This window comes from Vitis vinifera, chromosome 3 (assembly GCF_030704535.1).
Source record: "Vitis vinifera cultivar Pinot Noir 40024 chromosome 3, ASM3070453v1".
NCBI lineage: Eukaryota > Viridiplantae > Streptophyta > Magnoliopsida > Vitales > Vitaceae > Vitis > Vitis vinifera.
In genome coordinates, this window is record NC_081807.1 from 7226192 (window position 1) to 7240286 (window position 14095).

The following is a 14095-nucleotide window of genomic DNA, read 5'->3' on the forward strand; positions in this document are numbered from 1 at the left end:
TATGTAGTAAAATATATAGGCTTTGACATGACAAAATACAATCTACCAACAAAAATGGTCACTCCTACTTTTAAGCAACAAAAGGATCATCTCTTCCTAAACAAGGCATTCACTCACCTTTGTGTACCTCAAACAACAAGTAACCAACCTTTTTTAGCATAGAAGATAAACCCTAGTGAAGTCCAGATGGCGTTTGGCTGGCCTTCAACTATAAAAAACAATGCAAGTGCTTCTGATCATCTCCCAAGCAAAGAAGCCATGAAGAAGAACCAACTAATTCTGTTGCCCATTTTCCTGTCACTGCCGCTCCTAGCAATCTCACAACCTACTCACCGATACGCATGCGATAGAACCGATCCCAACTCGAGCCAATTTCCATTCTGTAACACCTCCTTACCTTACCAGGACCGAGCCAGCGACCTAGTGTCGCGCCTCACCCTCCAAGAGAAGGCGAAGCAACTAATAAACAGTGCCACAGGTATTTCTAGGCTTGGTGTGCCCGATTACGAATGGTGGTCTGAAGCACTTCATGGGGTCTCAAACAGTGGGATTGGGGTGCATTTTCATGATCCCATCCCTGCTGTGACTATTTTTCCAGCAGTGATTCTCTCGGCTGCTAGTTTCAATGAGTCATTGTGGTACACGATGGGGCAGGTTGTGTCCACTGAAGGTAGAGCCATGTACAATGTAGGTCAAGCTGGGCTGACATATTGGAGTCCTAATGTTAACATTTTTCGTGACCCCAGATGGGGAAGGGGCCAGGAGACTCCAGGTGAGGACCCCCTGGTTGTTTCACGGTATGCTGTAAACTATGTCCGGGGTTTACAAGAAGTAGGTAAGGAGGGAAACTTTGCTGCTGATCGCCTCAAGGTTTCAAGCTGCTGTAAACACTACACTGCCTATGATGTTGATAAGTGGAAAGGGGTTGATCGATTTCATTTTGACGCAAAGGTATATATATACATATATACATACATCACATTTGATTCATTTCAATATTCATTGTATTCACTTTGAAGGCAAGACTATTTATCTTAGAAAATTGGGAAGCAAACAGGATTCATAAGGGAAAACAAGCAAATAGTTTAAGAATAATTGAAGCAAACACAACATTATTGATGTGTTTGTCCATTGAAAATAACAAACATAAGGCTGTTGGTGTTGGTGCAGGTGACATTGCAGGACCTAGAAGATACATATCAGCCACCATTCAAGAGCTGTGTAGAGGAGGGGCACGTAAGCAGTGTAATGTGTTCATACAATAGAGTAAATGGAGTTCCCACCTGCGCCAACCCAGAACTGCTCAAAGGGGTGATCAGAGACCAATGGGGTCTAGATGGGTTTGTTCCTCCCCCAAATCTTCAGCCGCATGACTAGTGATCAAATTGCTAAAAGTGAGCTTGTGATCATACTGATACAGTATTTTGCTTTTAAACAGATACATTGTTTCTGATTGTGACTCCATAATGGTATATCACGAGAGGATGAATTACACAGAAACACCAGAAGATGCGGTGGCTCTTGCCTTGAAAGCGGGTACCATACTTGCTCCCATGTGAATGCTAATCATAGTAAAGATAAAGGGAGTTTAGTACTTGTTGTCTGTCTAATAAGTTTAGCTACATGATCATACAGGTTTAAACTTGAATTGTGGATCTTATCTTGGTGACTATACTAAGAATGCAGTTAACTTGGGAAAGGTAAAAGAATCTATTGTCAACCAGGCCTTGATATACAACTACATAGTCCTTATGAGGCTTGGCTTCTTTGATGGGGACCCAACAATGCTCCCATTTGGGAAAATGGGGCCATCCGACGTGTGCACCGTTGATCATCAACTGTTGGCTCTGGATGCTGCAAAGCAGGGAATAGTCTTGCTGCATAACAATGGAGCCCTTCCATTGTCCCCAAATACCACCAAGACATTAGCTGTTATAGGACCTAATGCTGATGCAACCAATACCATGTTAAGCAACTATGCTGGTGTACCATGTCGATACACTAGTCCTTTACAAGGACTGCAGAAATATGTGTCAGCTGTGAGTTATGAGAAAGGGTGTGCCAATGTGAGCTGCAGTGAAGAAACCCTGATTGAGGGGGCAGCCAGCATTGCATCCATGGCTGATGCCACTGTGGTGGTTGTGGGCCTTGATCTATTCATTGAGGCAGAAGACCTTGACAGAGTGAACTTGACCTTACCTGGGTTTCAAGAGAAGCTTGTGATGGAAGCGGCTAAGGCAGCAAACGGGACAGTGATTCTTGTTGTTATGTCAGCTGGCCCTGTTGACATTTCCTTTGTGAAGAATGTGAGCAAGATTGGGGGGATCCTATGGGTCGGGTACCCAGGTCAAGCAGGAGGTGATGCCATATCTCAAGTCATATTTGGAGACTACAATCCAGGTTAAACTAATTTTAATTCTATCAATTTGATGAAATACTTCTGCAAGCACAATGAGCCACTGTATTGTTTTTGCTGTCAGGTGGAAGGTCCCCATTTACATGGTACCCTCAAGAGTATGTGGATCAAGTTCCAATGACTGATATGAACATGAGACCTAATGCCACTTCAAACTTCCCAGGAAGAACCTACCGCTTCTATACAGGGAAATCGTTATACCAGTTCGGGCATGGCCTAAGCTACTCAACATTTTACAAGTTCATAAAATCAGCCCCCACCACCGTTCTAGTCCATTTACTGCCCCAGATGGACATGCCTAACATTTTCTCTTCCAATTACCCCACAATGCCAAACCCCAATACTAATGGCCAAGCCATTGATATCTCAGCCATAGACTGCAGGAACTTGAGCAATATTGATATAGTGATTGGAGTGAAGAATGCGGGCGAAATTGATGGTACGCATGTTGTGCTAGCGTTTTGGAAGCCACCAAGGTCAGGAGTGAGGGGGGCACCAGGAGTGGAGCTGGTGGGGTTTGAGAGAGTGGAGGTGAAGAGAGGGAAGACAGAGATGGTGGGAATGAGGTTGGATGTGTGTGGAAAAATAAGTAATGTGGATGAAGAAGGGAAGAGGAAGTTGGTGATGGGGATGCATACACTTGTGGTTGGTTCTTCAAGTGAGCAACAAGCGAGGCACCATGTCAACTTTAGGCTTGCTAAAAGTGAGCCCCATATGATGTAAATTGGGGCACAAACTTTAATGCAATGTAAGGCATCGTGTCAACATTAGGCTTGCTCAAAATGAGCCATGGTACAACGAGGCATAAAGTGGAAAATGAAAACCGCTAGAGGAAGGGCTTGAACCTTCGACCTTGTGGTTAACAGCCACACGCTCTAACCAACTGAGCTACTCCAGCTGTTGGTTTTTTTTTTAAATTTACATTTATAACTATATAATTCTTTGATGTGATAATATTAGAAGTTAGAAGGCAATTGTCAGTATTAATTTTAGAAGGTACATATGCATGAAGGTCCCATATGTGGAAATATGATGGTCAGATGTAATGTGGTTGATGTATGCATTTTATTGCAGTAAGATAATATCAATTTCTTAATAGATTTATTCCTATGATGCTCTCCCAAAGGCATCCCACCTCTGATTTGAATGTTATGGTAGTTGTTTTTTTTTCTGTCACAGGTTTGAAACAACATTCACACACCCATTTAAGGTAGCTTGACCATTTCCACAATGCATCAACCACTCTATAACCTCCCCATGTGTGTAAAAGACCTGTTCAATCAACTTCAGAAAGACACCCACTACAAAGTCTCAGTGCCATTCAGAGTCTTTTACAAGAATGGAGCTTCAAGTAAAGCCCACCCTCATTATCACTTTCTTCCTCACCATCCTCATTCATTCACGCCTGGTCCACCCCCGCAACCTAGCAGGCTCCCCATCACCTGCAGTACCGGTTAGTGTTCATCCTCCAATATTCCAACCATCTTATCATTTGGTAATATACTCTGAAAATGTTAAAATCTGTGTAGGTCAATGGCGAGCCAATCGGCATGGAGAAAAACCTGTTTGAACGAGGAAGTGAAAAGGCAAGGCGGGGATCGTTTCCGGCTCGTTGCCACTCAAAGTGCAACCAATGCATGCCCTGCATGCCAGTTGAAGTGACAGTCCGGGTAGAAGAGCAGGAAGAGAATGAGTACTATCCCCAAGTGTGGAGATGTATGTGCCATGACACAATGTTCTCACCCTAGTAACAAGAACCCATCCAATTCACATGGAATTCTTTTACCTGATTTGTGAGAGTCACTTCTGTTGATTCTTCAATCATCATTAGTATATAGGCTTGATATATATCTCTCCCAAGGGAAAATATTTCACTCAAACTTTAGCATTTCTACATCAGATTTTCTCTGCACTACAGTTCTTGAATCTCTTTTTTTTTTTTTTTTTGGGTATGGGACAAAAGTAACAGAAAGAAAGAGGGTAAATGATGAAGAATCCAAACAACTGCCTCATAGTAAAAATAAAATTATAATTAACCCAAATCATATGACAACATCTTTATGGTTCTGTCATTAAATTAATGAAAAAAAATATGAAACTAAATATCTATAAAAAATAAGCTGCAACCCAGACTTTGTCAAATGAGTGCCAATGCAAACTCTCAGGCAAGAGCTTGGACCTTCACACTCCATGATACTCTCTATCCGATCTTGATTTAGCTGGCTGGAAGTCGAGTATAATAGCCGCTCCCAGATGGAAGAAAATAATGCTTGGGAACAAAATTTTCCGAAACAAGAATGTAACCTAACTTTTAACTTTCAAGAGGTTGTCAGACTAAAATTGCTCTATGCTGTGTCAACATTCATCATCAACTACATAGTGACCATTGCGCCTTTTCTACACTCACAAAGAGAGAGAGAGAGAGAGAGAGAGAGAGAATGTAAAACTGATCAGTAAGAATTAAGAATGCAGCAGGCATTTATGTGTTTGCATGAAACTTGAGTAACAGAAAACTAATTGAACTTATATTATGAAACTTTCTGTGGGAAACGTTGATCATGACCAAGTTTTACAACATGAGCAAGGCCAGACTGTTTCAAGTATTTCCTCATAGCAAAGACAGCTATTAGCTTTGAGGAGAGTTATGATAAGGCACATTTATTTATAGGTCAAAAACTGAAAACTTCAGTTGGCCAAACATGCCTCGACATTTTATATCAAACAAACATTCCCTAAACCATCTAAAAAAATGCACTTCACAACAGTGATGTACAGGATCACTAGAAAATGGCAGCCCTTAAGTTTTGCAGGTGATCAATGTTGACCCCTTTTGCTGAATGAATGACTGTAATATGGATGTGGAGAGAACCATTAGTGACTTCTTGTCACTAAGTAAAATGTTATATGGTGCAGAGAATAGGAGAACTTGATGATAGGTTAACAGCAGCTGAGTCAAAGACAACTTAAGAGGCATGATATCTATCTTCAGTGGTTTCAAGATCACCAAAATATTTCCAGTGGACAGTAAGCATAAATTTTCCTGTTAGGTAATAAAAGAAGAAACTACCTGTGATAACATGCGCCGCTTGTTCAGTAGCTGAGTCATTGCCTTGTTGTGGAAGGAGTTGGGTGACATGAACATTCTCTGTGTTGAGAAGAACATATGGAAGTTATTACAAATACGACAGCTTGGTTGGACTCTGATAAAATGGCATGAGAACCCAAAGGACAATGCGGAACCAAGTGACAAAAAAAAGTAAAATTGAGCCTTATAATAATGGTGAGCTAGTGGTCATGATCTCCTAGGCATGAAAGTAAAATTGAAAAGATATCAATTATAATTCAAGCTGAAAACCATTTAAATTCACAAAGTATTATGAAGCAGGAAAATTACCTGAATGCTGCTTTTGTTGTTCTTTCTTAGTTCAGGTTCGTAGTACTCAGCAATGACCTAAGTTGAATGCACGTTAGATATAATGAATTTAGAAAAGAAAAAAAGAAAATGAATTTATGTCTAAATTTCCACATAAAAACTTAATGAGGTGCATATAGTTAGAGAAGGAAAAGTTTAGCAAGTGCAACAACTAGAAAGAAAATGTGAAAATGAAAAGGTGAGAAAAAAAAAAAGAAGACAAAAACTAAATGATATGTGAATAATAGCAACTATTAAATAGAATCTATACAGATCCAGCCAAAGGGGAAAAAAGAGTTGATCCTCAAAACCTAAAAATTAACAGCACAAAAAGAAATGCTAAATGGGTGAAACTTATTATATAATCAAGCAAAGGAATGAGAAATGTTCAGGGTATATTCCTTCAATTCCTTTGAGTGGCAAAAGGTCCAATGTGGTTAACACTTTGTTTCTTCAATTTATATGGCTACTTAAGATAAAAAATGAGGTTCCCAAAGAACTTTTCTTTCCTTGCCTTTTCTTATTAAAACAGAGAGACAGAAAGCTAGCTCATTTTTCTCTTCTTGATGCTAACTCTTCACTATTGTCTGGAATATGTTCTGGGGGTTCCATGAAATAGATGATGCCTACCTAAAATTGGAGGGTAACTCCCACTTATAATAGGATAGGGGCTGATGCACTGCTAACAGGTTATAAATCCTATCTTGATAACTGCAACATTCCAACATATGTGTGATATCTTACTTTGCTCAAGGACCCCATCTTAGACAGGTGAACAGAATAGATAGATGGATCAAATAAACATAACCCAACAGGTGATACTCAAAAGCTACCCCACATCAGAAGATTACAAGTACTTCTGACATGAACTATGCTGCTGCAGCTAACTCCAGTAGTTGAAGGTTTTACAAATTTAAAGATTCCATGTAGACCAGGTTGTTCAGCAATAAATCAGATATGATTGTCCCAGAAAGAAAGGCTACAAATTGCATATGTTCATACATTATAGTCACTGAATCCAACAAGGGATTTTGTTTGATTTTGATTTGATTTCTCATCATGGCACATGATGAAAAATCAAACCAAAAGGGCCAATATGAGAGTCTTACTAAAAGGCAAAACATTAGGGTCATCTTAGAAAACATTGCAGTTTTCACAGATACCTACTGCATATTTTCAGAGAGACTAACCTCTTTACTATCAAGTTCATACAGTTGACACCCATAGCCTGAAACATCCTCTCTTTTTGGTGTAACAATCTCAAAGAGTTCATGGAGGAACTCATTTTCCTGGTTGAACAATTTTAAAAAAAAAATGTTATTCACAAAAGAAAAAGGTACTAAAATTAGCTTCTCTTTAAGGACACTAGGTAAGGTAAGAGCACAAATGACCAACCTGCATGTGTTTGTTAAATCCACTCCCAAGAATACGCTTCATAAACTTAATCTGTTAAAAGATTTTGATTAGCAAGATCTCAAAAAATTGTGAATGTTTAGCTCTAGAAAAGACAATTAAGATGAAATTAGAAAGAAAGAAGGGAAAAACCTGTAGCAGTCGATACCATGCAAATGATTTGAGCATATTTTGCCAATTTATCACCAAGGTTTTGGGACAGCAACCATCCTGTTACTCAAATAATTGAAGTTCACTATATAAACTCGTTCACTACTTAATATATATAACACGAATCTAATTGTTAAAAGAAGCCTCCAGTCTCCATTATGTGAAATACCACATATAACTCCCTCTTAATCTTATCATAAAGTGAATGAAAATAAGATAATAATTGCATGGAGTATGTCCCACAGATAACCCAGTTTCAAATATGACCTTTTGTCTTTATATTGTTCTACTAGTATGGAGTAAAAATATTTAAAAATTTATTGGTAAGCATATATTTGAAGAGGAAAATAAATCAATTGATGTAGTAGTTAAGAAAGGTTATTCATAGGAACTTTGAGGACATACACATGATTTTCCAATTGATTTTTTATTCACATTTATAAATATCCTGGTGTTTCACTAATTTAAAGTGATGCAATACCTCAAAAACTTTTAACCAATCACTCATGCGATCTTTGTCAACTTCGTCTTTTAAAGAAAGTCTCCTCACTCGATGTAGGATGTTGTCTTTCATTTCTTGTATAGGTGAATATCCATTTGTGGAAGTATTCCCTTCATGAATCAAGCAACTACTAGAACATTTAGCTTCAGTTGACAAGCTATTAAAACAACCTGATTCGAATATCAAAGCCAGTGCTTCGAGGGCAGCAATACGGACGGATTCATCATCATACTCTATTAGATCTGACAAATAAGAAATAGCCCTGCAACAATTTACAAAACAACTATGTTATTTCTTCATACTGCTAGTGCACCGAAACAGCATGACAAGTCATGCTTTGGGAGATATTCAACTTTGCAAAAAATTTAGAAGCCAAGATTTAGTGGTGGAAATATCATGAAGATCGAGAAGTAAGAGTACTATATTGGCAAGCATTGTGGGAATAATCCAGAAGCAAAATATATGAAGGAAAAATTTGAAGGATAATCAATGCACTGAAAGAAGCATATGCTGTAATTCTTTTAACCATGTGGGAATTATTTACAATATCTGAGAATTATTGAATTATTCACAACAAATTCTTTTCTTTTTTTTCATTTTTCCTTTCTTAATGAGAAATGAGGTTTTACATAGAAGGTGGCACATAATTCAGAAACCAATTAGTTAAAAATTTGGAGACCTTTATTGCAGTTTGTATAAGTGATCAGGATTGAAATTTTGTTTTACCCTCGGCAATACTTGTAATTAAGCCTCCATCCATCCACTGTTGTCAGAATGAATGACCATGCAGAAATTGCAGCAGCTAGAATGGCTGGTGAATGTTTTCTTGCATTGACCTAAGAATTAAAACAGAAATTTTTTTCATTAACAGCAGATAGATTGCACAACAACATTAGCATCATTCAATTATATTATGGTCAAGATTACCACAATACTTTGGCATTCAGAATTATTAGACATTGGGGAAATTCAAAATTTTAGGAAACTTTAGTGAAGCACTAACTAAAAAACTGAGAAGTCAATCATTGAAAAAGAAAAACTAAGAAATAAAAGAAGATATTCGGAAACAGGGTTAAGTATGGATTAAGAAGAAAAGAAGACAAAGAGCAGTAATGGTGGCAGCAGATATTCTTTTTGAAATGTGCATATTCTGCTACCAATTGTATAATTATTTGCCATTTTGTCTCAGTCAATAAAATCAAGAGCATATCAAATTATATATATTTAACTCAGATTGTATGCATTTATTCAAAAAAGAAAAAGTAGACAATTTTCATAGACAGAGAGGTCAGGTAGTGTACATACATTCAAGGCTACCGGCTGAATGAGTTTCCATATAATTTGCATACTTTTTTCAGTCTCCTCAAAATCCTTTGCACCAACAAAAGTGACAATAGCCAAACAATCTAATATCTACAACAAAAAATTACACGTCAGGAAAAAAATTTTCTTTTTAAGAACTATAGCCCAGAATGGGAGAAATGTAGAATTTATTGATAAATTACAGACTATTTCACGTACAGATGATATCTTGGATGATTCAGAACCAGATTCGAGAACCTGTGAAAGTGGAGGAAGTGAATCTTTATATATTTCATGTGTATTACCCCCAGGACCCAAGGTGATGGCAAACAAAGCTGCCAATGGATACAAAAGAAATATAAATTTTCTGAATTCATTATAAGGGAAATAATTCTTTCTTTTTGTAAAGACTGGACAAACCAATGGCCTGAGTAGCTAAAGAAACTTCTTTGGGAGACCCCTTCTTTAGTAAAGCTAGGCTTCGATACACCAAAGTAACAAAGCTGCAAAAACACAACATAAAGTTATTCAAGTATTCTGATGTTACTATTTCATCAAGTCCAATAGTTCTACCAGGTTACCACTCCTCAGTAGAATGGCGCCACTAAAAAGTCTAGAAATTCTGGATGATAAACATCATTCAGAAAGAGGTCAAAATAATCACTAAAATGCTTACTTCTTTTCTGCAAACTGAACTTGCACTTTGGCAGTAGAATCTGTGATTATTGAACACAGTGCCTCCTCCCTTACCGATCCCCTATAACAACATTGAAATCAAGCTAACACACTGATCTCGTCCAAAAGATACTTGGCAACAAAATGAAGTCCAAACTACGAATATCAGAAGAAGAGTATGAACATGACTAACTTGTAAAAAAAGAGAATACCTTTTATGAGATAAGCTGTCTAAAGCTTTATCCATTTGGTGTCACTTTTATATCAAATCTGACCTGCAGCCCCATATTCAAGATTGAGTTAATGCATAGAATTAGAAACGGTAGATCATCTGAACAGAGAACAGCATTCTTGGCTTTTATAGTATCTTAACCAAAAAGATACCATGGACTGAAAACATACTAGTATTTTTCTTGGCTTCTTTACCATTTAAATCGGATTTTAACAAATCCACCTCAAAATCACCAAGAAAAACTAAATGCTCCATTGGGTTACTGGGAAAAAGGTAGAAAAACACAACCCTCTACCGAGAGGGCCTCAGTTGAGGTAAAATTCGCATTCTTAGGAACAAAAAACAACTTCCTGATTTTTCTCAGCAACCAAACAGACAAAATTGGGCATAACCCAAAAGCCATTAATCTCCCCACCAAAGCAAGTCACAAAACCAGAAACCGACACGCCCTAATTTTTCAGGTTGATGGAACCTGCCCATTGATTCGAACATATGAGAATTTGACTCAATTATACAAAAACCTGCTGAACCGGCGTTTTCCAACTGAACCGGGAGGATTTTGAAATCTTTAACTTTAATTTGACTAATATTTTTAGAGTAAAATAGAAATCTTTCTCGGAATAATTTTCCCTTGGAAACAAACAGATTGCATAGCTTGAAAATTAAAATTGGGAGAGAAAAAATAAATAGGTACCGGAAGAGTTTAGAGAGCGTATTTGGGCAGTAGCAGCAATGGGTGTTTTGAGGATGAGCGGTGAAACAGAGAGAAAGAACCTGGACTTAGTTGTTCACTTCTTTTGTACATATATAGGTTTTCAACCGTCGTGTTAGATTTAGTCACGAATTACCGAAAGGTTTCCTAATCCAATTCTGCAAAAGGAATTGCAAATTGTTTCTGAGTAGTTTTTAACTACAAAAGGAAAGCATATAAAGCAAAGAAATTGAAAACAAAAACGTGGAAGGTAAAGAAAACATATAAGCACGATTCTCTCTCCATCTCTTCTCCTACTTTCTCTCCACCATCTAAGCCCTAATAAAATTCCCGAATCCTAACCCCCCCTCTCTCTCTCTCTCAACTGTCAACATTGAACTTCTTCACATTTTCTTGAATTTTAGAATTAATTTAAAAAAAAATTAAATTAGAACTCAAAATATGTGTTAATTAATTAAATAAATTTATAAATTAAAAATATTTCAAAATAATTCAAATGGTTTCACCTTTACACATAATCTTATTTTCTATTAACAAAATTTAATACTTATTATTTAATGACTTAACTTAATTTTAAGTGAAATTATACTTAAATTATTTATTTAAAACCCATTACTTAATTTTTACTTTAAATATATTAAGGTTATTTAATAAAATTAACTTAAAACTTATTTAAAGTCATCAAATTGGTTATTTAATAAAATTAACTTAAAACTTATTTATACTCATCAAATTGACATATTTATCCTTATTAAATTATAACTAAGATAAATAAGGTTGAGTAACAGTGAAGTAGCAAAAAAGATCGTGAAAGTAATTTAGGTAAATGAGGATAAAAAAAATAAAATAAATACGTGAATTTAAGAATAAATTAATTGTTTTTACTTATTACTTAAAGTTGTTTTTTCGCTTGAAGTCATACCATTAAGTTATTTTACCAAACATTATTATTTTACTTAATGACTTATATTAAATTGTTAAGTCACTTTAATTATTAAGTTGGTTTACCAAATACCCATTAACCAAACTATAAATACAACAAGAGTTAATGCCTAATATTTATAAATTACTCTAATAATTTTAAAAATTAACTAGAAATTTAAAAGGCAATCAAATTAATATTAAAAAATTTGCATGCAACAATTGGTAGAGAATAACACCCAAAATGAGTTAGTAATTTCTAAAATTAATTTGAAATTTAAAAGGTAATTAATTCTAAAAACTTCTTAAATTAGATATGAAACTCTGGATTAAAAGGATTCTCAAAACTTTAAAACATTTTTGTAAAGTTTAGAGAAGTTAATATGTATTTAGTATTAAAAACCTTTTCACTTATCCATGTGAAATATAATAATTAGATCGGGGATTAGCTCACTTCAAACTTAAACAATTCATACAACAATTAATTTCTAATATTTAAATATTGGTTGAAGTGTTAGTGTTTTGTTAGGTTTATTCAATTGTATAAGTAATAATTGAACATATAGAAATATTTTAGAAATTTTCATATTTGAATTTTTAAATAAAATTTTGTTTCTAAAAACATTTAAGAAAAGTTTTTTAAAAACCGTTTTTTGTTTGTTTTTTGAGAACTATTTTTGGAAACTTTCCAAATAGAATTTTTGTCTTTATTAAAATATTAATATTTATATTTTACAATATCCTATCAAAAGATTATCCTTCTTTCTAATAAAAAAAAAAACAATTTACACTATTTTTTAATATTAATAATAATATTTACCAAAAACTATTTATTTTTAATTCATTCATATGCACAAGTCTTTTTTCTAGAAATTGTTTTTTCTTTTTAATAAGAATTAAGTTGAGTTTAATTTAATATTAATATAAATTAAACTTACATTTTTTTATAAAATAAAAACAAATTTTTTTTTTAAATAAATAAATTATTTTAAGAGTAACTCATTTTTGACATAAATGCCCTTAACTATTTCAAATATTTACAATATGTTTAAAAGAATGATAATTTTTACAAGAAAACAATGAACACATTTTTATCAAAATGAGACTAAAAAAATGATGAATGATTAGATTTCAAAATTTGGGTTTCTAATAACCTGTTAATTGAATAACCCATAAAAATAGTCTTTCCAATATTTGAATGCTCCTTATTTGAAAGAGAAATTAGTATGACATAAAGAATGCTTGCTCCTCTCTAAAGTTGGCCAAAGAGAAGAAAAACTTTCTCAACCTTTAATTAATTTATTTATATGTTTTTGTAAATAATTAAGCTTATTTTAATTATGATTTTAACTTGATTTGAATTAGACTGCAATTTATGTATTGATGCCTGAATTCCTTAAAAGAAATGGTGGGTCTGCCATGGAGGCTTGCTTAGCATTTCATACCATTGCTATCTTATGCCCTTCCCAATAGGAAATTTGTTTCATGCCCTTGCATTTGGTTTGGTATTTTTGGATTTTTTTTTTTAAATCTGTTTTTCATAATTAATATACCTAATGGGTTTTTCTTTCTTTCCTTTTTTTTTTTTTGAAATGACCTAAATTCAACTCATGATAACTTGCATAATTGCATTGTGAGTGTAATGATATGTTCCTTTTAATGTAGTTATTATTCACTCTAGAACGATTGGACACTCGTGTGTAAATTCTATGATAGTTAGGGTTACCACAATTCTATAAATTCTTGTTGATAAAATAAGTTTTATAAAACTCATCTTTCAAAACAAACATCCCCTACTTGTATTAAACCTTTCTAGGTTCAATCACAAGTCTTTTTTTCCCACAAAGTTTAGAATTGTGTAGTTTCTTAAACTAAGAATGTGTAAAGTTGATTTGTTTTTTTCCCTAATTTCTTAAATTAAGAATGTGTAAAATTGATTTAAATAAAATTGAATTTACTAAAATAAATCTAATTAAATAACAAGAGAATTATTGATTTCTAATTCAAATGATTCAAGAGGGTTCCACAATCTAACTTCAAGTGTAGGGCCTCAAGAAAAACAAGGGTATTAATTTTAGTTAGTCTTAACATATTCAAAATGTGAAGTCAAACGAGATCGACCCGAGTTTCATAACTTAGGGTTGCATTTGTATTATAACTTTTAATATTTTATTTCATTACTAAAATACCAAATAGATGAATAAATATGAAATTTGGGTTTTGGTCGTAGGATTTTGGCTTTTACCATTTTGTGTAGATTTGTCCTAAGGTAAATAACAATAACAAAACCTCAAATAAATAAAGATAAAAAATTATCAAGAATCCTTAGTATTAAGGAATGAGTTATTGTATCATCCTCT

At 34.5% G+C, this 14095-nt stretch overlaps 3 protein-coding genes and 1 non-coding gene across 6 annotated transcripts; 2 read left to right on the top strand and 2 right to left on the bottom strand.

Annotated features, from left to right (window-relative positions):
* Positions 1 to 214: 214 nt before the first annotated feature.
* LOC100249727 (probable beta-D-xylosidase 5) lies at positions 215 to 4690 on the top strand. Its single transcript, XM_002264078.4, has 6 exons — positions 215 to 951; positions 1171 to 1340; positions 1439 to 1536; positions 1636 to 2400; positions 2481 to 3869; positions 3946 to 4690. Exons 1-5 carry the CDS (start codon positions 259 to 261, stop codon positions 3137 to 3139), a joined length of 2385 nt encoding a protein of 794 aa, XP_002264114.2. The 5' UTR covers positions 215 to 258; the 3' UTR covers positions 3140 to 3869; positions 3946 to 4690.
* Positions 3241 to 3314, bottom strand: TRNAN-GUU (transfer RNA asparagine (anticodon GUU)). Its single transcript has one exon. It is a non-coding gene; the product is annotated as a tRNA-Asn (tRNA).
* Positions 3756 to 4164, top strand: LOC109122311 (EPIDERMAL PATTERNING FACTOR-like protein 4). The gene is made up of 2 exons (XM_019218846.1): positions 3756 to 3869; positions 3946 to 4164. The coding sequence occupies exons 1-2, from the start codon at positions 3756 to 3758 to the stop codon at positions 4162 to 4164; spliced, it is 333 nt and encodes a 110-aa protein (XP_019074391.1).
* LOC100266897 (uncharacterized) lies at positions 4429 to 11194 on the bottom strand. Of its 3 annotated transcripts, none has more exons than XM_010649619.3 (14): positions 10797 to 11194; positions 10083 to 10145; positions 9872 to 9952; positions 9616 to 9698; positions 9415 to 9530; positions 9199 to 9306; positions 8620 to 8729; positions 7873 to 8155; positions 7374 to 7451; positions 7224 to 7274; positions 7019 to 7117; positions 5811 to 5867; positions 5484 to 5561; positions 4429 to 4813 (listed from the first exon to the last, which is right to left on the bottom strand). In XM_010649619.3, exons 2-14 carry the CDS (start codon positions 10115 to 10117, stop codon positions 4772 to 4774), a joined length of 1221 nt encoding a protein of 406 aa, XP_010647921.1. In that variant the 5' UTR covers positions 10118 to 10145; positions 10797 to 11194; the 3' UTR covers positions 4429 to 4771. The 3 variants fall into 3 exon arrangements, with proteins under 3 accessions (XP_010647921.1, XP_010647923.1, XP_019074563.1); XM_010649621.3 differs by having other exon boundaries at positions 10877 to 11184; XM_019219018.2 differs by lacking the exon at positions 10797 to 11194 and adding an exon at positions 10273 to 10789.
* Between the last annotated feature and the right edge of the window lie 2901 nt (positions 11195 to 14095).

Coding starts and splice junctions, on each gene's coding strand:
- LOC100249727 (XM_002264078.4), top strand. CDS start 259: ATGAAGAAGAACCAACTAATTCTGTTGCCCATTTTCCTGTCACTGCCG. Junction 952..1,170: donor GATTTCATTTTGACGCAAAG/GTATATATATAC, acceptor GTGTTGGTGCAG/GTGACATTGCAGGACCTAGA. Junction 1,341..1,438: donor GACCAATGGGGTCTAGATGG/GTTTGTTCCTCC, acceptor GCTTTTAAACAG/ATACATTGTTTCTGATTGTG.
- LOC109122311 (XM_019218846.1), top strand. CDS start 3,756: ATGGAGCTTCAAGTAAAGCCCACCCTCATTATCACTTTCTTCCTCACC. Junction 3,870..3,945: donor CCCCATCACCTGCAGTACCG/GTTAGTGTTCAT, acceptor AAATCTGTGTAG/GTCAATGGCGAGCCAATCGG.
- LOC100266897 (XM_010649619.3), bottom strand. CDS start 10,117: ATGGATAAAGCTTTAGACAGCTTATCTCATAAAAG. Junction 9,699..9,871: donor GTTCAGTTTGCAGAAAAGAA/GTAAGCATTTTA, acceptor GTGTTTTTGCAG/CTTTGTTACTTTGGTGTATC. Junction 7,452..7,872: donor ATTGGTTAAAAGTTTTTGAG/GTATTGCATCAC, acceptor TTTGAGTAACAG/GATGGTTGCTGTCCCAAAAC.